Raw genomic sequence first — 25769 nt, 5'->3', positions numbered from 1 at the left:
AAATACATAAATACAGTATTGATGTGACCACAAATGATAGCCCAGCGAAGTGGATTATCTTGTGGAAATGTACTGCAGCCACATACTCTAAAACGCATGTTGATTTTAAATGCGGAGGGAAAAAAACGGAGGACCCGGAGAAAAATGCACGCAACCACGAGGAGAACGTGGAAACTCCAAATATACAGGTGTCAGGGTCGGAATCGAACCCACGACCTCCTGCATACCAAGTTGCAGCGGCAAAAGCTTTTGGAGCAAGTGCTTTTCGAGAGCACCTATGAAGGCCCGCATGTCACACGAGGGGTTGGGTGGCCGGCACTACACCCGGCTGCCTTTGTCTCCCGAGCGGCGATGTTTATGCACCGCACCAGGTACTCATTTGAGGCTGAGTCAGTTCAAATATATGCCACTGTTATTGGTCATACGTGGGACCCGAACTCACGTCACCGGGTTCATAGCGCAGCGCGGAAACCACTGGACCTGCGCGCAGCGCGCTAACCACTTTGGACAACCACACACACACACACAGCGCCGACCACACTCGCCATAGCCCAGGACCAGATAGACCCAAAATGTACCCAATCGCATCGCAACTTGGAAGCTAAGTAGGGCTTAGCATGGATACATGCTGGGCGACCACAGTGCTGAACAGGTGCAAAATGTGGCATGGCTATGTGGCAGGCAGCGCAGGTCAGTGCAGCGGAATATATTGTTCTATTCAACTCTCGTGCTCCAAAATCTATGCTCTCCGCCTTTACCGAATCACAGTGTCCAGCGCGAGCATGGTATACTCAAACAAACTGCCACAACCAACGTGGGGTGTGAAGGCCTTCATCCAGCAGTAAATGTTGCAAATAATTAGTCGTGAATACACAGCAGAAAACACACACGCATATCTACATTTATTTATAACACAAACGCTCTTTGATCATCTTGGGGGTAACAACAACATTGCCACATTTGATGGGGGGGGGGGGGGGGGGGAAGGAAAAAGAAAAGAGGAAAAAAAAAACTTTCGAACAAAAGTCGTCCAAACTCGTACCGGGCGCAGATCGTTTGGCCTCCGCAGTGCCCGCTGCTCGCGATCCTCCTCCAGCGCCTGCTCCTTGGGCTGCCTGCGCTGCTTGCCACCGCCACTATCGGCCGCCCCTCGATCGCCGAAGGCTGCGACGGCGACGGCCACGGCGCTGCCGTCGCCGCCTCGTCCGGCCTCGGGCAGGAAGGGAATCCTGGCGACGCCGGCGGCGCGGGCCACGTCGCTGACGCGGCGCCCGTCGCAGGGTGGGGGCGACACGGTGAGCGGCCGGTCAAGGTGGCTCTTCATGTCGGGGCGGATGTGCAGCGACGAGGCGAAGCGGCGGCGCTCCTCGGGGTCGAGCTCGCTGTACAGCGCCTCCGAGCTGGCGCGCAGGTTGATCCGCCGCAGCTCGTTGGTGCGCTGCTCCCACACGGAGCGAGGCTTGCCGCCCTTGCCTTGCGCGTCCTTGCATCTGGCGTGCGTGCGTGCGCGTTGCGAGAGCGCGTTGCGGACGACAAAGAACGTACGGCGGTTAGAGACATCGCCCGAACTGCGAGGGAAAGATGCCGCCGCTGCTGGGAGGGATCATGGCCCCGATGGTCAGGAATACCGAAGACGGAGGGGCGACCATGGAATGGAACGTGTTTGGGAGTACGCCCGCCAACGGAGACGGAGCAATGGAATCAGCTCGTGCGCAGGTGGATTATTGCATCGAAGGCCCACGGGAAATGGTTGCTTGGGGAGGCCTTCATCCAGCAGTGGTTTGATCATGGCTGATGGTGATTCATGTTAACAAGTAAAATGATGTTGAATTGGGGATGTGTAAATAACTGGTGTTAAAGCCATTCGAAAGCGGGTGAAGCCCACTACGAGCGCATAAATAAAATGCATCCATACAACAGTGCACACAAATAAATAATTTTCTCGAACATAATAGAATCCGGTAATGACAAAACAAACTGTAAAAACTCCACCGATGTTTCTACTGTTAAGAAACATCGCACGTGTGATTTAGCCGCGCGCACCGCAGAAGGTTGACTGGCTCGCTCACTTGCTTTGCGTGTCTTGAAGCGTGAAAATAATAATATACAACGTGGCAAATAAACACCGACTCCCAATTACAACGGGGCTACATCGGAGAGACATCATTGCAGAAACGTCAGCCGAGGAGGCAAGAGCAGAAGAAGTGCCAGAAAACAAATTAATGAGTATGTGCCCAAATGCACTGCAGAGATGGTGGGTGTTGTTGATTTTAAAATGGGAAAAAAATTCACGTTTAATAATTTAACATTTACCGAGCAGATTCTAGCAACATTAGCCGTGCGGACGTTCAACACGAGTTTTCGCCACATCAATAAAATGCGTAATGTACTGGAGCAGAATGGCAATGCTTCATTAGGCGCGCTACATTATTTCCCCATGATTAGCATCGTGAATGCATGTTTATCGCTACATTAATTTACACTATGCACATACATCCGATGTTATTACGGACCCCCTACTTCCAGTTGCCCATTCAATAAAGAGATCTATTTGATGGCCTAATAACACAAACTGGCTGCATGCTAAATGTTCATTGGAAAATGTAAAAGATTAGTTGCCAACATTATGCTCCATCTATCAGTGCTCAACAGCATAACTAATCACCTGCCCGTGGCAGCAGAATAGATTGGATGCATTTGTCCTCCAGGTGATTTAAGTTCGTTACGCAACACTGCGCTTCTACGTGTGAGACCCACAAATAGAAGCGTTGCGAGCGAATGTGTGTAGAAGAGTTCACGTTAAGATCGGCAACAGAAGCAGAGGACAAATATTGTCAGGCTTTTTGCCTTCAGTGCTATCGATGAATCTCAAACGCGTTGTTTTTTTCAATTGCACAATCGGCTTCATGTGATGAGATAGAACGCCCTTCTTGGAACTCTCGCAACACCAGTGCCTCGTCCTGTGTTAAAACAAAGAGAGAGAAAAACGCAGAAGGAGATATCCAAACCAGGGCCACTGCGCTTTCCCAATTGTCCTGCTAGACTGAAATGTCTGCCACATTACAGCCAAACTTAAACGCTTAATTATCAGAGCTGGATTTCGTTTGAAAACTTTATAAAAAAAATATTTTTTTTTACTTAATGCGATGTTTCTTTTGTGCAGTCATTGGTGGCTGGACTGACACAACTCCATCAACAAAGAACCCACTTTAATCCTTCGGTAGCGGCGACCCGGAATCGAACCCAGGCTCAGCACTCGGCTCGTGGGCCAACCAGCCACCTCCCCAAAGCTCAACCCCCTGAAAGGATTCACTAATCACACCCTGCACTGTCAATTGGACACAATACACCAGCTGCATTGGGCAAGTTCAATTTGAGAAAGACAAATATTTGCAGATGGCATGTACTGAAGCCCCACGTCATGTTTTAAGAGGTTTGAATTAGCTACTGATTCGTGTGGAGACAGTCATTGCGGTTTTCTTTTCGTCGTTACACGTATTTTGTCTTTCGTCTCATTCCACGTGATCTAAATATTAATATGCACCTAGGCCAGGTGAAAGACTACGACTCTATCACCCGTAGCACGCAAACAAATCCCATCGGGTAATAAATGCCAGTGCAGGAAGGTGGTTCAGGAACTTAAAACGAACCCGGGAACGAACCTTGGCTTCATTCGCCGAGCATCATTCCCCTACGCAGCAAGCAAGTAAAAAAAAACCTCCTCGAATCAGCATCCCGCTAGAAGTCGGCCGCCCCTGAAAACAAGAACCGACGGGAGCGCCGACGCGACCGACGCGAACTCACAGGGCATTTAAATTGAGGGTTGACGTCCTGGGCAGAGCGGAGAGGGGGGATTGATGACGCCGAGCCACGTGCGGCGAAACGTGCGTCAGCGCATGGGTGAGAGAAGAGCACAACAAACACATCGGCGTTAAAAGGTCGCCCCGGTCAAAAGGACGCCGGCGGTGGCGGCGGCCAATTCGACCGGGGGCCCACAGGCGACGTTTCTAACGTCGGGAGGAGAGGAGAGAAAAAAATCCCTAAACCCGTCGTTTTTTTTTCTCTTTTTTGATCATTCTTTCCAAGCTGCACTGCCGCGCAACGAACGGTTCCTGTAAATCTGCAACCTGATTTGCATGGTCGCATTGTCTCTGGGGGAAACGCTACCGGGAAGCGGCGGCATCGTGCGCGGTATCAGGGGGTCGTTTGTTGGGGCCAACAGCGCCAACAATAATTGTGGGGTAATTGAATCAAGACGGGCGGGAGAAGAAAGAGTTGGCAACGATTTTAAAACGCTCGGGTCTCTCTGTGGAGACGCTAAGGTTTGCGAGCGATGTGTATCTACTTATTTGTAAACTGTTTGGTTAAAATGATAATTGTTTTTTTACCCTTCTATCTGGCAACAAAACTGACACCTTTTTTACAAGGAGTCATGTTTGCATAGACCACAATACCTGCAGTCATAATGCAAACAAAAAACACAACTCTGATAATGTATGCACTGTCCTTGAAGTTGATTGGTCCACACCCGAGACAGCTTTCCTTAGAGCCTAGTCTCACATGGGTTGGACCAAATGAGGTTCCAATGGTGTTTGGTTAAACTCATTGTGCGCTGCTGTGGAACGTCACGGGGGAGAAGGTGTATAAACAGACCTACGTTGTTCTGTCTCCACTTAATGATACAATGTTTAAGATATTGGCCTACTGCCATTGCATTCAATATCATCCATCAAAATTTCTTTAACAAGCCAGACCCCGCTAATGAGACCAAGAAGGTCGAAACCGGTCCAGAGTTCGCTTGCTTACACAAGTGCCGCTGCGGTAATATTGGTCTGGAAAGCCAATAGGTTGACGGACTAAACAGATATTGGACTTGTATGAAGGGACGCATACCAGAGGTCTGTGTATTAGATGTCATTCAGGTCGTATGACTGATACCCCCAAAATTTAAAGAGGCACCATTCAGCCAAATGACATTATCGTGCTTTTGGTTGTTCTCCCTCTAACTCTGTGTGGTGAGGGACCTACGCTTCAATCGCTGTCGACCTTTGAAAGTGATCTCGCCGTGACAGGCTGCCATTCACAAACGTGGCCCACACGCGTTCAACAAAGGCAACATTTCACTGCTGGACTTTGACCCACTGCCCATACAGAGACGGCCAACGCTGTGGCCAAGAAACACCCCCGTGGCACGCGATCTCACCGGGTCTCAGAAACTACGCAAGGCTGAGTGAAATATGTGGTCTGCATGACGATTGGGATGTGCCAATTGGTCAAATATACAGGGTGCTTAAAAAAAACATGTTAACACTTACGTGGACCTATCGTTTTGAATGGAAAAAGTACACGGATAATACACTGTAACATGATAACAAATCGAATGTTAATAGCTTCAAAAAGTCAAAGAGTCACCACTTATTCGCCATCATTGTCAACACATGCCTGGAATCTTCTCCAAAGACCAGAGGCACATTTCTCATGGTATTGTTGCAATGTCTCAGAAGTGTAAAACATTTTTTGAAGTACCCTGTATATTGCGCCGGTCGGACCTGTATATCGTTAGCGCTCGTGTCAACGTAAAAAAAACTAAGTCCAAGTTTATGCCCCCTCTTGATTTGCTGCCTAGGAACAAATAAACCAAACTCACCCAATAGTGTCCCGTCTCGCAAGCTAAGCAGGGCCGGGTCTGGATAGAGCTTCGATGGACGACCGCATGTAACTGGTGTTATGTTCTGTGAGGCTGCATCGTGGGTTGTGCATGAAAAAAAATCCATTGTAATGCTCCCATGTCTATAATTCCACCCCTTCTCCAATCAGCACTGGCCAATACGGGTGAAGTATGGTCGAGTAACCCCCTTCCCACGGTGTGGAGAGGCCCTCATCAAGCAGTGGCTTGACGGGGGGCCATAGACTTGGACATTCAGATAGTCAAGGCATTACGCATTTCCATATTTTTGTAGAAAATCAGTACATATACGTGATCCGATGCAAAGACGTGAACTCCGCATCAGGTTTACAGGATTTGGCACCCATATGATTTGAGCTCCACATCACCGCTGCTTGTGTAAAATACTGCTGCCAGCAACGTTTCTTGCGCTGACACACACACACACCTGTAGATACGATCACGCAATAAATTGCAAGCACGGCAAGGTTAAACATGGCATCCTTGAACAACAATAATAACGTTAAAGCCACACGCTGTTATTATATTACACCAAGGCCACACATGCATCAAATCACATCTAACAGTTGAATGCGAAGTGGTTGGAACACAACTGGGATTTATTACAGATCGGGTTCTCAAAATGTTGTGAGTCGATGGTCTCACCCCGGCCACCAATGACTGCACATAAACAATACAAATTTGGTTTTCGCTAAAGTTGCCCAAATTCCAGATATGAGAATTTAAATACATTCGTTCGATTGCCGTGCAAATGAAAATCGTTTTTTTCCCTCCTGATGACGATCGCTTGTGTTGTTTTATTTTATTTACTTTTATTTTTTCTGTCTACATGACAAAGAATATGAAAACATAGCAGTGTGGGTGAAAGCCCCTCCTCCCACTCCCCTGCCCCCCTCGCCCCGCCCCGCCTAATGTGTTGACATAACAAAGGCCTCCTTGAAGGCTTTTTGCGGAGTAAGTTGAGTGAAAATATCTCACGGCCATTCGCACACACGCGGTGTTGCGCCGCTCGCTGAGATACCCCGATGGATTTTTTGGGGGATTACGAGACCGGTAGAGAGAGAAAAAAAAGACCAACACAAATATTTAGAGCATGGGACCTCCTTTGCCAGTACCAAAATATGAGAATAGGTTTTCGCCTTTTTTCTGGCGACAAAACAGCTGTTAAGATGTTAAAACACCAAACTGAAACCTTTTAACCTGAAACGCCTTTTGGCGTCTTCTGGTCTAACACCGTTTTGAGACTAGGCTCAAAAGAAAGGTGTCTCTGGTGTGGACCAATCGGTTTAAAATACAATGCATATAGTATCAGAATACGTTTTTTTGTTTGCATTCTGACCACAAGTATTGTGGTTAATGAAGACATGATTCCTTGTAAAAGGTTTCAGTTTGGTGTTTTAACATCTTAACACCTGTTTTGTTGCCAGAAAAAAAGGGGAAAACCTATTCTCATAAATATTTAGTGCAAAAAAATATACACCATTTACGATACACTACAAATAGAGGAAACGGACATCTAGAGATTGAAAAGGCTACTTTCTTGGAGCAGAGTATACGGGGGTTGCATCGCACGTGCTCGAGAAGGACATTGAGACGGAGTTGTGACGTAAGTGTAGATGAAGACACCTCGTAGAGAGCCAATTCGTAGGCAGAAGATGAAAGGATTGCAGCCAGTTGCATAATAATATTCCTCGTCATTCACATTGGTGTGCACTACAAAAGCAGGAGAAATATCACTCCAAATATTTAATGCAACTGACCACCAAATCTGGGCTGCAGTGGGAGTCTCAAGCAATGTGCTTTGCCACAGGACAGGAATTTTATTCTGTAGGCCCAGCAGCAGCAGAGGAGCGAGTTCCTAGCAAGCAGGCCGATGTTCATCACATGCATAACCTGTATATCCCTGTGTGTGTATAAACGCGCGCAAGTATTATTAAGGTCATGCGCATGTGATGTTAAATTACCAGTCGAGTTTTGATTTAAAGCTTTCGTGACTGCGGTGATTCATAATCTTGATTCTTTCGGTAAAATCACGTAGAAGGGTAATAATAAAATAATAAAGCAATAAAAAATATAAAACAATAAAAATATATATTTTCTTATTTTCTTATTTCCCTTCTACGTGACTTTACCGAAAGAACCAAGAATACCAGTCGAGTGTATATATTTATTTATACAATCCCATGATTTGTATGCATCCGTCCAGCATGGCACATTGGCAGAGAGCTGTGAGATCCTGAGCTGTGGGTCCACTCAATCTTAATCAGAATCTGTGTTCATCCTGGAGAAATCCGATGAGCTATGAAGCTCTTTGTTGTCACAAATGTCCAGTAGGAGCGGGTCAGAAAGTTACAACAACAAACGCTACAAACAATGATCGGAGTGCAAAGTTACGGGAAAGGAATGAAAATCACTAAAAAAAATAAATACGTGAAATAGATAAAGTATATGATTTTAAATTGCAAGGTACACCAATTCCCAAGTTGGTGCAAGGTTGAAGAACAACAGAAAGAGCAGTCCCAGACCACACCAAGACCACACAAAGTCCCTGAATAAAATTGCACGTAAAAAATTTACTATCGTTATACTGGCAAGGATAAAAAGTTACACATCACATTCCCAAAATGCAGCCGTATCCGGCACCAATCTTCTGCTTCAGCATGTTTCTTTTTAAGGAAGATTTTTTTTTACGACGTTAGATTGTTCCAACAATCAACAATCAATCGTCGAGCAGTGATCATCGACGCAGCGGTGGGACACTTACGCGCTGACGGAGAGGTTGGTTGCCGATATAGGGCTCACTTCAGCCACCTCGCGCGCCTTTTGTATCGCCAACTTCTGCGTCGCCGCTTCTTCCTCCTCCTCCTCATCCTGGCCGGACAGATGCGATCAAGTCACTTGTTAAAGATCGACACCGTCGTCGAGGGCACTTGGCGCGACAAAATGAAGGTGTGCGAAGCAAGCCCGCGTCATCCTTATAATGATTTCATTTGTAGATTTGAAGTTTTCGTGACTGCAAGGATCCATACTCTTTGGTTCTTTCGGTAAAGTCACGTAGATGAAAAATATAAATAATAATAAAAATGAAATCACGACGTTTCGGAGGCAACACAAGCTTCCGTCACCAGTCATTTTGCTGTGGCTGTTCCACCTGATGACGGAAGCTTGTGTTGCCTCCGAAACGTCGTGATTTAATTTGTATTAATATTTATATTTTTCGTCTACGTGACTTTACCGAAAGAACCAAAGAGTATGAGTTCATTTTATAGAGCGTCATTCATGCAATTTCCATCCCTCAACGCCGCAACATCAATTTGCCGGTCGCTTACACAGATGATACGAAAAACAAAACCCACACTTGGCAAATAAAAAAATAAAAGACGAATACATCAATAACGAGATAAACAAATGCACGTAACAAGAAAATAATCATCGCAGAGATGACCGTTGGTTCCATCCCTCCCAGCCAGCCAGCAAAACTTTCTATCTTATATAGAGGCCTGTCTCTCTCCACCTTTGTCTTACCCTATGTGTACTTTATATCTCAACTGATCTCGATTGCTCGCGTTGTCTCTTTCTATTTGTTTCTCCATCCATCTGTCCCATCGTCAACCCTCTCCCTACCTCAATATTCTTCTCCCTCCAGTGGAACTCACCCACCTCCGTCTCCCCAACCTCTCGCCCTGCTTTTTCCCCTCTCTCTTAAGCCCTCTGCACCAGCGTGGACGGCACCCTCGTGTTCACCTTCTGAAGCGCTCGCTCGTCACCGTGGCGTGCGCGATGACACCACAACCACCACGTGACTTTTCTTTTGTATTGTGCGCGGTGCTATTAGCGCCACAGCGCGTCGATTTGTAGCGTTTATTTCAATTTGTGTTGCTGGTGACTGTATTTCATATTGAAATCGCCTCCAGTGCTTTTGCTGCTGGCGGCAATAAAAGTTGTTTAAAAGTCTTACCTCTCGCTCTCTCTATTCCCACCTCTCCCCAGCTCAATCTCTCTTAACCCCTCCCGAAACCTCCCCTGCCCGCTGCTTGTCGCCTCCCCCCGCTCTCCTCTTTCTGTTTTGCTCTCTCTTTCCTCTCCATTTGACAACCCTCTCATGCTGCGCCTGTCCCCTCTCTTCGGTGTCCCTCTCCTACCTCCCACCCTCCTCAATCGCATTTGCGTGGGATACACGGTCAGGATAAATGGCGTAATGGAGAAGCACGGACTGGTCTCAACGCTGTGGAACGAGAGTGACATCGTCGTCGTGCCTACGGTGCGCGAACACGCACACGTGCCCACCCGTGCGCCAGCCAGCCAGCAAAACTTTTCTTTCTAAAATATAGTATTCGAACAAATAGTGTAACGCCGCTCATACAGGGCTATAGCCAATTAAACGCATGCATATATTATAAATACCGTACGTTCAAGTAAATTTATTTTTTATGAACCCGAATGATATATTTAAGCAAAATATTTGCACTGCAAGATGTCATTATGAAAATGAAGAAGGATCCCCAGAAGTGATGTGCTATGAGACATTACTGCTGTATACGTGGATGAGCAGTGGCACGTGGGCTACAGCACTGCGCTATAAATCTAACAACCTGAGTTCAATTCCCAGAAACATCGATCCCAGGATGTTATCTCTCCCTTCATCAAGCTACACTGCCTAGCTACACTGACCAGTACGGTGAAATATTCTTAACAACTGACAACATCTTAACTACATCGTTGGGTATGTAGGAGGTCGTGAGTTCGATTCTGACCCTAAAGGGTTGTATATATGGAGTCTGCATGTTTTCCCGAATATCGCGTGGATTTTTCTCCGGGTCCTCCGGATTTTCCCTCCACATTTAGAAACACACGTTTAGAGTATTTGGCTGCTATAAATTCCCACGTAATAAGCCGCTCCGTTGAGATATAATTTGTGACAAGGTGGCTTCTGAAATAGAGCTATATAGCTCAGTGAGCCTTACCTGGTAAAGTAAAAACAAAATGTTTATAGTTTTAGTGTATTATAGTATTATGAATGTATTGCTTTATGCAAAAAAATAATTTTGGGCTGAATACATTTGAAATTAATATGTATGTACGAACTTCTTTTGCACCGTATGTAGCCACCTCCGATTAGTGTCATTGACTATGTATGGTGCCAAAGAAGTTAAACATACATACATATGTAGTGACATAAGAAGGGAGGGGCTGCTGTAGGCTCTGGGTTCCCAGGTGGGTCCAGACGCGTAATCCCCTGGGCGCCAGGCGCTGGGTTCCCAGGAGGTCCAGACGCTTAAGCCTCTGGGCGCCGCCAACGGGGGGGGCTGTGTGTGCTCTGTGGGATGTCTGGTGGCGCACACGGCCCCACCCCTCGTTGGGGACTGGGCATATAACCGGAGCTCCCTGGACGATCGGCCCCAGTTGTAACTCAAGACCCAAGACCCACGACCAGCCATCTGAAGACCCTGGGATGCTGCGAGAGCCAGCGCTGGGACTCTGGAACTCCCGACGCTACGACCTTGTGAGGGCGAGTTCCGGAGCGTAGCCAGAGTAGAGTATCTAGGCTGTGTAGCTAGGCTGTGTACCTAAGCTGTAGCAGAGTATCAGGACTGTTGGAGCGTTGGACTGTTGAAGTGTTGTATTGTAATAAAGAAGTTACCTCTACAAGTGTCTCCGGAACCTGTTACACATACAACCGTGCTAATCGGAGATGCGAGGGAAGGACAACAAACTAAACACAAAAAAGCAGTTCGAAAAAAATACGTTTTCAATCTACATTTAAAAGCGAATAGCTTCCTAATATCGATCAAGAATGAAGAACATTCCAGACCGCGGCAGAAGCGCATCGGAAACCACGCGATGCAGTGGTTGCCTTTATTCTATGGTTAACCAAAAGCCGCTGTGAAAATATTATAAATAATTCGGGTTTGTTTGGCTTCGTGCCAATATCTAAAGCAGATATTTGGGTGCCGTCATGGATATATTTCCGTAGCCAATTCCCACCGTTCGACTCCCCTTCGCTTGTTCCAGGCCCTCTTGACATCACACTCCGTAGGATCGACGCCTCAATGTGAGCATTCACTTCGTCATCTCACCCGGCTGCGTCCGTCAGACTTCCATAACCGCGGAACCATCCACATTAATGTTACAGACTCGTGACTCATGACACCATCTTCTTGGTTCTTTCGGTAAAGTCACGTAGAAGGGAAGTAATAAATAATAAAAATAAAACGTAATAAAATAATTCTCACGACGTTTCGGCGACAACGCAAGCAGCCGTCTTCAGGTGAAGAATGAGACACTGCCAAGCTTGGAGCTTATATATAAGCTGGGTTGGAGGTGGAAGAAGAGCGCCTTGACAAAAGAATGTGCATATCAAGAGGAATTTAGCATATTCATGGGATATGCTAAATTCCTCTTGCATATGCTAAATTTATCTTGATATGCAAATTATGTTGTTAAGGCGCTCTTCTTCCACCTCCAACCCAGCTTATATATAAGCTCCAAGCTTGGCAGTGTCTCATTCTTCACCTGAAGACGGCTGCTTGTGTTGTAGCCGAAACGTCGTGAGAATTATTTTATTATGTTTTATTTTTATTATTTTATTACTTCCCTTCTACGTGACTTTACCGAAAGAACCAAGAAGATGAATCCCTGCAGTCACGAAAGCTTTAAATCGAAATTCATGATACCATGGCTGGTGCTATTAGGATAATGAGATCCAGTACTTGCCGGCAGAGGCCTGGTGCGTCAATATAGCTGTTCGGTCTCAACGTCTTGCGATGTCTAATCCAGAAATGTTGAAGGCAACCAGTGGGTTGCTCCTTCCCTCCTTATGTATGTGTTGGTCAATTTCAGACATTCTCATTTGCATTCACGTACATAAAATATAACATTTGGCCATGCAAGACGACTTTGCTGAAACGGGTCTGTAGACTTAGTGATGCTTTCTTGGGTGAGCAAATTAATTATTCGCCAATATTATCAAGGGATGCTGCCGGTCGGCGAATTTGACTTGCAATTGAGAGATCGCCCCTGTAAGTGTGGAAACTGCCCTGTGGGTCTCAGAGAAGTGGGGCAGACTCGAGAACAGAACGTTTTGTTAAGGACTTTGAATGTAGCGGCCAGAAAAAAACATTGAGTACGTGGAAGAATCACGAACACCCCCTCCCCACCCCTCCCATACACAACGGCTGAAGTAATCAGGCCCAATCCCAGCACTGGAGCAATCTGAGCTCTAAGCTCAGAAACAAGGAAGGTTTAGACTGGTCTAAACCTTAGACCTGGTCTTGAATACCTGAGCCCAGAACGGCAATGACCTGGCCAACGCTCCCTCCCACCTTGCCCAAGGAGCATCCCTTTCCTCGCCCCGCCTGCTCTGATGAGTCTGGTGTGCCTGATACCGACGAGGTGCCCGGCAATTGCGTCCAGAACGTCAGGATGTTGCGATGTGTGAATAGGAAAAATATTGAAATATATATACAACTATTTTATCGCATCTGTCCACGCAGCAATTGGGTTCATGGGTGGAGCGGGGCATGGGGGGGGGGGCCAACGAGCCCCTCCTCCAAACTGAACACCTTGATTCAGATATCTTCAGTAGTTTACAATGAAGATGAACAAAATATTAATAATCTGCACCCGCGATTCCTCATGTGAGGGACAAAGCAAACCCCTTGCTCCCCCCACCCCAAATATAGAATTTAACACGTAGGCTTTCGCGACCAATATTATTCATAATATAGGTTTTTGGGTCAGATCGCGTTATTTATAAATGTGTCGTAACCCTCCACCACCCGACACGGCCAAACAGTAAAAAGTGTGTCACGTTTTCAAAGGACAAATTAATTGACTTCTCAAATATAGAAGTCAAACTCTGCCCATGGGTTCACCGTCGTCAATCCCCATCGACAGGCGATGTGCAGTGGGGTGACATGAGGATACTTCCAAGTCTGATGTCCGGCCAGTGTGGGTAAGGAGGCTACAGCACTCTCTAGAAGGGCTCTCTCATGAGCGGCTCCCTCTATTGGAATCCCATCTGCGGGTTGAATTCGTGAAAGAAAGAAAAAAAAGAGACCGGTGCATCAAGTATGTGTGTATGCTGAACTTCTGTTGCGACGTACAGAGCCGACCGTGTGGTTATGCTTCCTCTTAATTGGTTTCCCCACCGAGAGTGTCGCTGCACTCGTGACATGACATTTCAACCCCAGAATCTTCAGGGTGATGGATAAAAAGCATTGTGGTCGGCCTTGGCAGTGGGCGCATGTTTAATGGTTTTGACGTTTCAACTGGCACTTGACTTTGGGCTTAGCGTGGAGCAGCACAATCCTTGAATCATTTAAATAGTCTTAGCTGGGATGCTCTGCAGAAATATATTAATGAACATGTAATATAACATTTTCCAGGAAATCCTCTATCTATTAAATCAGACCGATGCTTAGAATATTTTAGGCTATAATAGTTAAAAAAAAAATATTTGTAGTGACTTTGCACGCCATTTGTTCTCACAGCATGTCGAACTTTTAAACCTTGAATTATTTTAATGCGAAAAATAAATATTCCTTTTCGAATTCGTATTGTAGTGCACCCAAAATTAATAACATTTTGACACTTGCAGTGTGCAATTGTGGTGAAACTCCCGACCAATAACTCGAAAAACAATGTAACCAATCGTTTCATATGATTGACGCAACATTTTTAAATTAAACCACAAACACCAATGTCACGATGGTCATAAATAATAAATCGACGCGTGCGTGGGGTTCTCTCAGTCACATATTCACTTTAAGATGTTTTTTTGTTCATGTTTTTTTTGTTTGTTGCGGTTGCACCCGATTCAAAAGCCGAATGGCTCACAGGGCTATACCTAATAAATGAACTTGAACCTCTCTCTCTCAATCTTCTTGAGTTGTCATACACATTTAAACAGATGCCGGTAGACACGCACAGCGACACGGGGGGGCCCTACAAACGGCACGTAAATATTTAACCACAGCCGCCGCTGCCGTCGTCAGCCACACGTGCTCACGGGCAGAGGACCTCGTTGTTAAACGAGCCGGTGAAACGCTTCCCGTCCCAGGGGGCGGGTGGGTGGGTGGGGGGTGTACACGCACCTTCGTGAGCTCCTGCGCGTTGGCCAAGTTGTCCACAGCGATGGCGAGGAACACGTTGAGCAGAGTGTCTGAGTTGGCGCGCTCGTTAAGGCTATACGGCTGGGTCATCACCTCCGCGTGCCCGCTGGCAAATCGACAAAAAACGTGTATTCTCACATCGAAACGGAGTTTTTGTGAGATGGGCGCTATCGATAGTTCCGAGGAATCTCGGCCGCGTTCTTCGGGTCATGCCTTGTGCTGTTCGACATGATGTCCAACGTTTTCCCCACCCACGTTCTGGAAGCTTCTTCAGTTCCCGAGGAATGTCCCCTGTGCTGCCATCTCGAAGACTGCTCAGGATTCACCTCTTTCTCCCAATAATTTGAACTTCATGGTTCGGGTTCATGATTCCATTAAACAAATGCATCCTAATTTTAATTGTTCTCCTGCCTCTTTTGTGTTATTTCTCATTTATTCTGCCCATTTTCTACAATGCCATTGTCTCCACTTGCCTAGTACAGCATCAGCATCTCAAAATATTCGTGAGCAGAGTCGGGGCTCTATTGAGCTCCTCCGAGTGGAGGCCCTTCCACCACCAGTGGTCTTAGCGAGAAGTTGCATGGCTGTCCAGTTTGTATCGTAGCTTCCCTGGGATCCACCGACAATAATCCGTTGCCTATGTTTCTCTTTTGCTTTTATCTTTGGTTTCATTGTATCGTGATTGGGTCCTTACTTGGTGTGTACTTGTTTTATTTACCTCTGATACACAACGTTTAGAGATTTGAAAGCCGTTTTATACAACGGAGTTGATTATTATTGTTATTAAATTTGCAGCAATTTTATACATTTTCTCCACGCATGGCTCGGCGCATGTGGAACGTACGTAAGAATACATTTCAATCAATTAGTTGATGCACAGTTTATTTATTTATTTATTTTACCAGGTGAGGCTCACTGAGCTATATAGCTCTTCTTTCAGAAGCGACCTGGCCACAAATGCTAGCCCCAATGAAGTGGCTTATCACGTGGCAATTTTAATAGCCGAATACTCTAAACGCATTTTGATTCAAAATGTGGAGGAAAAAACCGGAGGAACAGGAGAAAAAATCCACATGACTACGGGGAGAGAGAGACACGCAAACTCCAAACATACAGTTGTCAGGGTGGGAATCAAACTCACGACCTCCTGCATACCGGGCGAGGTAGTTAACATCTCGCCATCACGGCGCCCTCATACTGTCACGTGACATGCCTCATACTGTTAAGTGCGGGAATCACATTCTAGCATTGCTTTCGTAGACACAAGCAGGATTAACTCAGGAAGTGGCCAAGCATCCCCAGTAGGAAGTTGTCTTGAAACATTTAATTCGAGTTTCCTATGTTAACAATGCAAAGAAACAGCGCATTATAAATAAATTAGAACCAATTTATCCATGTCATCTTTCACAAAAGCAATGTTGTAAAGGTTTAAAGGGATGACTACACTTTCTATTCATGTTTCTTACATGAGTTGCTTGGAGCCATAATCCATTTTCCTACATTTTAGAGATTATTTCTTTATTTGCCTAGGAAACTAAAACACTAGCAAACTCGTATTGAACTTTACACGTAGGCTTTCACAACCAATATTATCCATAATAGAGGTTTTTGGGTTACATCGCAAAAATCTATTTGTCGTTAAACCCACCGCCACCCAACACAGACAATATTTAAGACCGAAACAGGAGGATTTCTCAACAGCTCTGGCTGTGGCCTGATGAGGCTGGTTGTAATTACTAGCGAAACTTACTGCTCCAATTGTAAATGTTGTGCCTTTACTCTCCAACACATCGTTGTGCTGAACTGGTAACGAATTGGCACGTTCTGTTTACGTGACAAACATTACTAATTGGCTGTGTCGGGTCGTGGCGGGTTAACAACACATTTATATTCACGCGATCTTACCCAAACACCTATATTGTGGATGGTATTGAATTGAGTGGTGATTGGACTTTGGCTAAGAATCAAAACTATGTTTTTATTTATACAGTCTGTGGAGCCAGCTCGGCCAGGATTGGGCAAAGTCTCGCCAACTACTTTTCACCCAGGAAACTGGAGAGAGGCACAGACTCAGTGTTACCAACCTAACAATAACTCATTTAAGAATCACAATTAAAAAGACAAACAACGTATAAAATACTATATAAAACATTTTATCTCATCAATGGTCCACAAAAATAACTCCTTTGCATAGGGGCCACCGGTTAAGAGCAATTAACTCGCCATCGGAAGATGGTCGTGAGTTCAAATCCTGATTGTGCGACAACTTGGCCCCCATATAACCCCAAAAGGCGCGCATATTCAAAATGTGGACGTTTCAAGGAGAAACTGGCTCACCGCCATGCAACGTGACACCGCTGGCTTCCGTGGCTCAGTGGTGTCAAGAGATTAGCAGCACTGCAAGCTCATTTAGGCAGGGAAATAATACGTCTGAAAGGACTACCGAACTATAACCGTTACACACTGCTTACGTGTTCATTACCAGCCAGTGAATACTGTGCTTCCACGACCAACCTGTGCTGGGCCGTTCTTAGAAAACTCCAGAAGGGCGTGGTTCTTGTCCTAACACACTCAGAGTTTAGTCCCTCTAATTCTGTCCCCTCCACCGTATCCTTCTCATTATTTTTGTTAAGCGTAATGTATGTTTGGATGAGATTTAGACTTTTAAAAACTAAAAACGAACACATTCCTGCGGAGGGAGCTGGTAGGAACGTTGGGTTGCTCGGTCAATGGCCAGGGTCAATGGCGGCATGGTGTATTCAGCAAATATGGCCGACTGTGAGGGCGGGCACAAGCCAGCGTGAGTAGGTTAAACGTTGAGTTTTATAAGGGCACCACGGGGTGACCAGCCCCACCCAGCCCCACCCCTCCCACCCCCCACCCAGCCCCACCCTCTCCACCCATCCCCTCCCCACCCTCCCCTCCCCACCCTCCCCTCTCCACCCGGCCCCACCCCTCCTATTTTTGGATTCACGACGGACGGACGGACACAATAATCCCCTGTAGTCTGGTGGAACCAGGTGGTTCCTATCAGTATTAAATATTCTGCTATTCATTTTCAACAAAAATAAGGCCCCGGCCTTGACCGACACAAGAGACACCACTGACCACGCGACTCTCTCCTGCGCTGACCGAGTGACGTTGCGACAGTCTCCGATGGCAGCCCAACGTGTCCCAGTTAAAGGTCGTCAACGCAGCCAAGTTTGAGCCGTCGAGCCAGCTCCGTGGAGGTTACCAAGACAATCGGAGCCCACCTGCCAGGCTGGCATGCTTCCCAGCCGTGGTGAGAAAATGGCGTCTATCTCGTGCGCCAGTGCGAGGCTTGAACGCCACGTGCACGTTGCGCGTCATCGACCGGACGTGGCATGCTAAATCCTAAATGCGTAGCTGGTGGGAGAACACACGGAGGTGGGTGGGGGTGCTCCTGAATGAATGAATGAATGTGCTCCCCTTGCTTTAAGACGGAAAAGCAGAGTTCGGATGAATTCTCTGCGAGAAAGGATACAGTTGCCGAATAGAGTGAGGACAATGAAGTAGATGCAGAAAATGGTTCCTCGATTGATGCCACCCTGAGATTTGATCGCATCGTACATGACGACATTCCAGTCCTCTCCAGTGAGAATCTAGGGCAGGAGAAAATACAACAACGAGTAAAAAAAACATCGCTGAGATTGCATGGCTCATTGTCAATAAAACTCTTGGATCAATATCTCCCCCCATGCCATTTCGATCATTAAGGTCACTTGACTACACCATGTTGATCAACGCTGGTTGGTGAAGTTGGGAAAGGGGGCTAGGTTTGGGGAGGGTAGGGCCAGTCGAGATATGACTCACCACTGATATTCGTCATGGCCAGAAACGATTCTCAGGTCACCAGGTTCAGAGCACAATGCATTAACCACTGTCCCACTCTACAATAATAATTACAAGGAATGAATGTCAACTATGTCTGTCCAGGTCATTGAACTGGAAAATATATCTGAACCCTGGACACCACATATCCAGTATACAATTCACTACAGGCTGTGGCTACTAACCATATGCCACCTACTCCAATCAAACAGCGACGTTTCCATTGCATTGGGATGTGTGGTCAATCAGCATGTGGGAGGAAACCAGTGTACGGTAAGTTCTCAGCTTAACGCAGTGTTCTCATGGCGTGTTTTCACTCGGCCCAACGCTGCAGAGGTTCTGAGATTCAGGGAGATTTGGGCAATTAACATGTGTCACAATTATCATGATCTGTCACCAACAATCTTGAAATTATTTTCATTGACACCATCAATATAATTTGTCCGATCCAGTGTAATCATCATCAGCATCATCATCAATAATTATTCCACACAGATGGCAATTAATATAGCACCTAATAGTCTGACTGTACCAAATATAGCAGGTTCATAAATATAATTGATTCGAGACAACGGAGCCAAGTTTATCCCGCAGAAAATTCAGTTAATTCATTGATGATAATAAAATAATTCTTTTTTTTTTATTAAAAAAAAACTGTCTCTCACCTGGAAAACTGTCATAATAGCAGCTGGAAAGGTGTCGAAATTAGTCGGTGGAGTACATTCTTCAAAATTGAACCTAGCGACAAAGCAGCATTAATGAACGTTAGACTCGCTCAGTCGAAACGGGCATGTACGAGCTTCGCGAAGACATCTCTGTTATTTAAATACGTTTAAAATGTAATCAAAATATGAATCTGTTCAAAATATAATGGAGACCGTCAGGATGTTTACGGTAACGCCCAGAGCAAACCACCGTATCTAAGAGCAATTCAAACGTGTGTTGGGGTGACGATTATCACCATTGGTCGCCCTGAGCCTGCGGTGGAAACTCTACATTATCAAGGCAGGGTCCAGTCTCGCTATAGGAAAACGACTGCAGAATTCCCACGAAATGGAACATTTGTTTGACCAGCAGAGAGATGACGGGTCTAGTCGACTACCATCCTTGATTACAATTCACGACTTTGAACTCATTGTCCGCAATGCGATGTGCCCTGGTGAGATGTGCACTTAAAAAATGGAAACAAATATATACGGGTAAGGGCATGCACTCCATCCAATGTTCCATGCAACCACATCCATAGGCAGCACAGATGCAGATCTTAAAGCGTGGTTTCATTTTGCAAATGGTTTAAATCACGGCGGTTTCAGAAATGCCGTCTCCGTGTGCCAAAGCATTTGCGAAAATATGTACATTTTCTTTTATAGTCTTGGTTCTTTCAGTAAACTCACGTAGATAGAAAATAAAAAAATAATACAATTAAATCAAATACAAATTATTTATATTTATTATTTTTAAATTGTCTTTTTTTCTACGTCCCTTTACTGAAAGAACCAAGAAAATGAATTTCTGTAGTCGTGACAGTTTTAAGTCAAAATTTATATTTTCTTTGTTTCCAAATAAATAAAAAATATTCCGTTCTGGCCCACATGCACAACGAACGATACCGGCAAAGGGAATCGTGTGCGGCAATTGACAAGATGAGTAGATGTGGCCAATGTCAGAAATATTTGAGGAGTGGTTGACTGGGCGTGGCCATTGAAAAGTGGGTGGGGCTGAGTGCGGGAAGGTCACCCTGGATTCCGATTTGAGCCTCCCAAAATTATTTGGAAGCTTTAAACTATTTTTAAAAAATTAGCAGCCAAATACTCTGAACGCATGTTTCTAAATGAGGAAAAAACCAGAGGGTGTCAGGATCGGGATGGGACCCACGACCTCCTGCTTACAAGGCAAGGGAGTTAACATCTCGCCACCGCGACTGCGATCGATTAGTGGCGGCGAGGCCAAGGCAAGGTGGACACCACTCACTGGCCGCCAAACAGCTGCATTCCCAGGAGGGCAAACACCACGATGAACAGGAAGAGCAGGAAGAGGAGCGAGATGATGGACTTCATGGAGTTGAGGAGCGACACCACCAGGTTCCGCAGAGATGCCCAGTACCTGGCAATTGCAGATAACAACAAGACAGCGACTCCCTCGACGTAAGACGTATTTACACACATGCACGTATGTAGTGGTTAGCACGGTTTGATTCCTGGACACGGCTAACATCTGCGGCAGGTGAAATCTGAACCAGTTTTTCACGAACCCGCACTGACCAGCATGGTGAAGTCTGGTCAAACAAATGCCCGCAACTGATGTAGCATGGGAAGGACTTCATCCAGCAGTGGATCTACAAAGGAGTCCAGATAGAGATCTAGTCAGTGTTCTCTGTCATAGCTCTCGACTGGAGGCACTGTGTCTTCTCTGTGAGCAGATTCATTATGCTAGAGCGATTGACTGAAATGAAAAGTAAATGCTCTAAATAAATCCCTGGCAGCTCTGTGTTACATGCAGTTGGGAATGTGTACGGCAGCATTGAGTGCCAAGCTGGCACTACTGAGATCCTGAGTTTGAATCCAGATAGTTACCGGTGAATAAATTGGGTTCTCAAGTGGAATGAGTTGATGGTACTCGCCAATTCACTAATGGCTGGTAATATCAGTTTAACTTTTATTCTGCATTTAATTTTGCTAAATTCCAGCTATGAGAATTAAATATTCGGCTTGAATGTCGTGCGACGAGACGTTTATTTCATATGCAGAGCAGGTGGGTAAGTGCTGCCATCGACTGTGTAGACAAGAGGTCACTTTCAGGGATCTCAAAGGTATCTCTGTGATATCCACTTCTGTGGGCCCATTCTACGACACACAAAAATGTTGCACTGCTCTGCTGCTGTGAGAGATCCGAATGGATTATCCATCTCATGACATGACCCCGTTAGCACGGTCGGAATAAAATAGTGAAATGACAAACGCATTTAAACTCTCAGGTTTTTTTCGGTAAAGTCACGTAGGGGAAAAATAATAATAAATAATAAAATAATAGAAATAATAATAGAAACAAAATGATAAATCACGACGTTTCGGGCGCAACACAAGCGTCCGTCATCAGGTGGGACAACCACAGCAAGAAACAAATGTTGAAGTGGGCAAAAGAGCTGCTGTAACAAGGGGCTATATAGGTAAGAGACGGGGGAGGAGCGAGGGAGGAGAGACAGAGAAGGGGGGGGGGAAGTGGGCGGGGCTGGGAGTGGGAGGAGGAAGACACTGGAGATGCGCATATGAAGGGGGCTTTTGGCTGAGTTTAGGGGGCTTTTGACTGAGTTTAAGGGGGTTTTGCCTGAGTTTAGGGGGGTTTTGGCGGAGTTTAGTTTTTTATTAAGCATTTAAATCTAAAACTAAAAAGAGATCACTGCTCCAGTCCGCCGCCCCGGGCTGACGGCCACTCACTTAGTGACTTTAAAAATCCTGAGCAGACGCAGCGCTCTCAGCACCCGAATACCGAACGATGTTCCCGGCTGAATCATGGCCCAGATGATCTCGAAGATGCTGCCAATAATGACCTGGAAAGAGAACGGTGAAGTCCTTAATTGATATCTAACATTATAGCATGTTACTTGTTTTTTTTATTATTAATAGGCATGTAACAATTAATCGGTTAAAAGTTGAATGTTATTCTTGAAATATATGCATCAATCGGTCGGTCTAAGAACAAATTATTTTGCAATTCATCCTCATGTTTTGCCAATTATATTTGCTGTAACATTTTTGCTCATGCGAGCCAACATTTTTGCTCGAATCAAAATACGTGTTTTTTTTCTGGTTACAGAATGGAGTTCTGCTAATATATTATTTTATACATTATCATCCACAGCAATGCATAATGATATTGTATACAAAGTAGACCGATGGAGCGAATACAATTGAAATAGAAAAGGAGGCAGCATGAAGATACGGTAAAAATGCCAAAAATAAATTATTAATTTCTGGTTGAATTGCATCACCATCACGAACTGCGACAACTTATCAAATTGCTAGGGGAGGAAGGGGGGCGAATCATTACATGCCCATGAATAAACAAACATTAACCGTATATATAAAATGAACGATTGATAAATAAAAAAGTCAAATTATTCACGTACGCCAAAGTCGAAGCAGTTGAAAGATGAGTGGAAGTAGCTACGTGTGCCGAGTCCATACATCTTGAGAAGCATCTCGGACAGGAACAGACCCAGGAACACAAACTCCGCGTAGGCTGCAGACACAAGGGAAGGCGTAGATGATGGCACAATGGGGGCAGCACAAGAGAGACGGCTGTGGCACCGGGCACAAATAGGTGACACAATTGGGTGGTACAGAAGGGGCTGGCGCAGCGGAGTAACTACACAGCACGCTGGCACGTACAACGTTTGGTTGCGGTGGCCAGGTGTCACAGGGGTGAGAACATTAAGCCGGCAAAGTTGAGATCCTGGGTTTTCATTCCAGGTAGCCCACCCGCGATTGAACTGTCTTTAATAATTGCACGCGCGCGCGCGTGTGTGTGTTGTGTGTCGGTGTTGCACAGATGGCACAGTTTGGGGGGGGGGGGGGGAGCAACAGTTGGTGAATCTGTCAGTCATCTCGGTCCATTTAACCAACACCCGCGCGCTTTTGTCCCGGTGACCTGCCGCTGTCGCCACCACCAGCCGTCGGCAATTTCGCGTCGGGCTCCAAATCGCACACACACACAGCGCTGCGGCGATGACACCCCCGTCGTGCCGGATTAAGCTAGTACGGGGCCTGTAGCGTATGTTATCAAGGGGCCCTAAATAAATAAGTAAACACATTCAAACACACACATTTTAACTTGCATAGTAAAGTAATTGTATTTATTTTTTGGTTCTTTTGGTAAAGTCACGTAGAAAAAAAAATAGGATAACACGTGTCGATTGCAACACAAGCAATCATCATCAGGTACGAATGAATGGTGTTGTATTGCATTATATTTCTAAGTTTACTAGGTTTGTTTTCTCATTCATTCGGACCTGACGATGATTGCTTGTGTTGCAATGGAAACGTCGTATTCTATTATTATTTAATTTATTTTATTTATACGTGACTTTACCGAAACAATCAAAAAGTAATTCCTGCAGTCACGAAAGCTCCAAATCAAGTTTGTATTTTCTCATTTGCTAAACGGGTAGATAATACGACAAATCGCTAACCTTAAACACCCAGTCGTTCATAAAAGTTTAAGGCAGTATAGTACTATAGTAACAGAGCAAGTGCAGAATCACTGAACCGGAATTGATAGCTTCAAAGCATTTAGCGCGGGGCCCTTCAAAGTGCGGGACCCGTAGCATGTGTAAGCTACTTGTGCTCCTAGGATCCGTCACTGGGTGGCCGTTGTCTGAGTGCGGCAGTGATTGCGCTACGCTGCGCTACGAACCCCGGCTATGACCCGAGTTCGATCCCCGCTCGCGGCCAACACCGGTGACCTTAATCTGAACAGGTCATGGCCCCTCCCCCCCGGGTCGACTCGGCCTCAAATGAGTACCTGGTGCGGTGTGTAGTAAACATCGCCACTCGGGGAGTGTTGGCCACCCACCCCCTCGTTGTGCCGTGCCGGCCTTTGTAGGTGCCCGCTAAAAGCACTTGCCCCAACAGTCTTGTTAAGTCTAGATTTGAAGCTTTCGTGACTGCAAGGATTCATACTCTTAGTTTTTTCGGTAAAGTCACGTAGGTAAAAAATGAAATTAAAATTAATAAAAAATAAATAAAAATCACGACGTTTCGGAGGCAACACAAGTCTCCGTCATCAGGTGGGATCGTCACAGCCAGATTTGCTGCATCAAGTGAGGCAGGGATTCAAGATGCAAGCTCTTAAATACAAGTTAAGGGGGGAGGAGAGGGGGGGGGGCTTATCAGAATGTGGTAGCCAATGAATGGAACGTATCGGGAGGGGGGGGCGGGGCTATACGGGGGATTTTTGTATTGCGTGTGTATATGAGTGTCGGTGTTTGTGGGAGCACTGGCACGTGTGTGGTTCGGTCGGTATGCGTGTGCGCGTGTCTGTGTAGTTATGGTTCGGGGAGGGATATCGGGAGCAGTTAGCACGCCACTCAACTCGCTAACAGCACTTGCCCCAACAGCCTGTGCAGGCTATACGGGGAGGGAGGATGGAGGGGGGGATCTTGTCTGTTGATTTGTGCGTGACTCACTGAGCAGATCGGTGAGCAGCACGGGCTGGTCGTAGTGGACGATGGCGACGCACAGCGTGTTGAGGCCGACGAGGCACAGCACGGTCCAGTAGAAGGTGTGCGACTTGACCATGCGGCGGATGAAGAAGCGCATACGCTTCTCCTTGCGCTGGAAGTATGACGACGTCTCCTGCTTGACGCTCACGATGCTCGCGCGAGCGAACGGCGAGCCTGCGGTGCGCACAGCGTGTCACCCGGCCAGAGAGCGATGTTGGCCGATGGCATTCGGTTGTCGTACCCACCACCACACCACCGCCGCCCCCCCAGCCAATCCTGTCCACCGTCTAATTCTGCCCGAGTTACTTTGCGATTTGTATCGTGCATCTCACTTGCTAAAACGTGTTAGTTCTCGCATCGTCCCCTTCCCTTCCTTCTTTCTTTCCTTACGCTCTCCCCCATCGTTCTCCCTGCTCCCTCTACCCCTATATCATTTCCTAAGTTCCCCCTGCCTTGTCGTCCCCTCCACAATCAAAAGTATATTTTGCTCCCGCACGCGGTCCCTACCTGGGTGGGGGCAGCGAGCCCGATCTCCCCCCCCCCCCCATATGCCCTCCTCTAAACCCAGGAGCACAGAGGTCAGAGTTCGGGACTTCTCTCCCTGGAGTTGCTGTGCCCCCTTCACTGCGTCGCGGTTCATACTCTGTACCGGCATCTTGTTGAAATACAATTTAAGACAAATTGATAGTTCTACCTTCTTCCAATGATCTAAAGCGAAATTAGCACATGGTCTGCATCTATTGGCATCTATCGGAAGCAATAGAGGGCTCGAAGAAACCCACGATACGACGCACGTCTACATCGCGTGAACTAACGAGATGAAATGCGATCAATCACCGGTGTGTGCCTACTCGGTCACGTGAACGTCATCAAATGTGGAGGCATTCCGGTGTCTCCG

At 46.2% G+C, this 25769-nt stretch overlaps 1 protein-coding gene across 11 annotated transcripts in view; it reads right to left on the bottom strand.

Annotated features, from left to right (window-relative positions):
• The window catches only part of LOC133354772 (voltage-dependent P/Q-type calcium channel subunit alpha-1A-like), a 200697-nt gene that overhangs the window by 67583 nt on the left and 107345 nt on the right, over positions 1 to 25769 (bottom strand). For all 11 annotated transcript variants that reach the window (XM_061571878.1, XM_061571881.1, XM_061571885.1 and 8 more), the window contains 10 exons: positions 24836 to 25045; positions 22778 to 22890; positions 22086 to 22198; positions 20623 to 20754; positions 19317 to 19389; positions 18305 to 18422; positions 14782 to 14849; positions 8451 to 8557; positions 3805 to 3831; positions 1043 to 1490 (listed from right to left, as the gene is read on the bottom strand). In XM_061571878.1, the coding sequence (XP_061427862.1) occupies positions 1043 to 1490; positions 3805 to 3831; positions 8451 to 8557; positions 14782 to 14849; positions 18305 to 18422; positions 19317 to 19389; positions 20623 to 20754; positions 22086 to 22198; positions 22778 to 22890; positions 24836 to 25045 (1409 nt within the window). The remainder of the gene's footprint in view (positions 1 to 1042; positions 1491 to 3804; positions 3832 to 8450; positions 8558 to 14781; positions 14850 to 18304; positions 18423 to 19316; positions 19390 to 20622; positions 20755 to 22085; positions 22199 to 22777; positions 22891 to 24835; positions 25046 to 25769) is intronic.

This window comes from Lethenteron reissneri, chromosome 48, assembly GCF_015708825.2.
Source record: "Lethenteron reissneri isolate LAM-NWPU_2019-01 chromosome 48, ASM1570882v1, whole genome shotgun sequence".
NCBI lineage: Eukaryota > Metazoa > Chordata > Hyperoartia > Petromyzontiformes > Petromyzontidae > Lethenteron > Lethenteron reissneri.
Note: the sequence above shows the minus strand (reverse complement) of the source record. Positions and strands in the feature narration are given on the sequence as shown.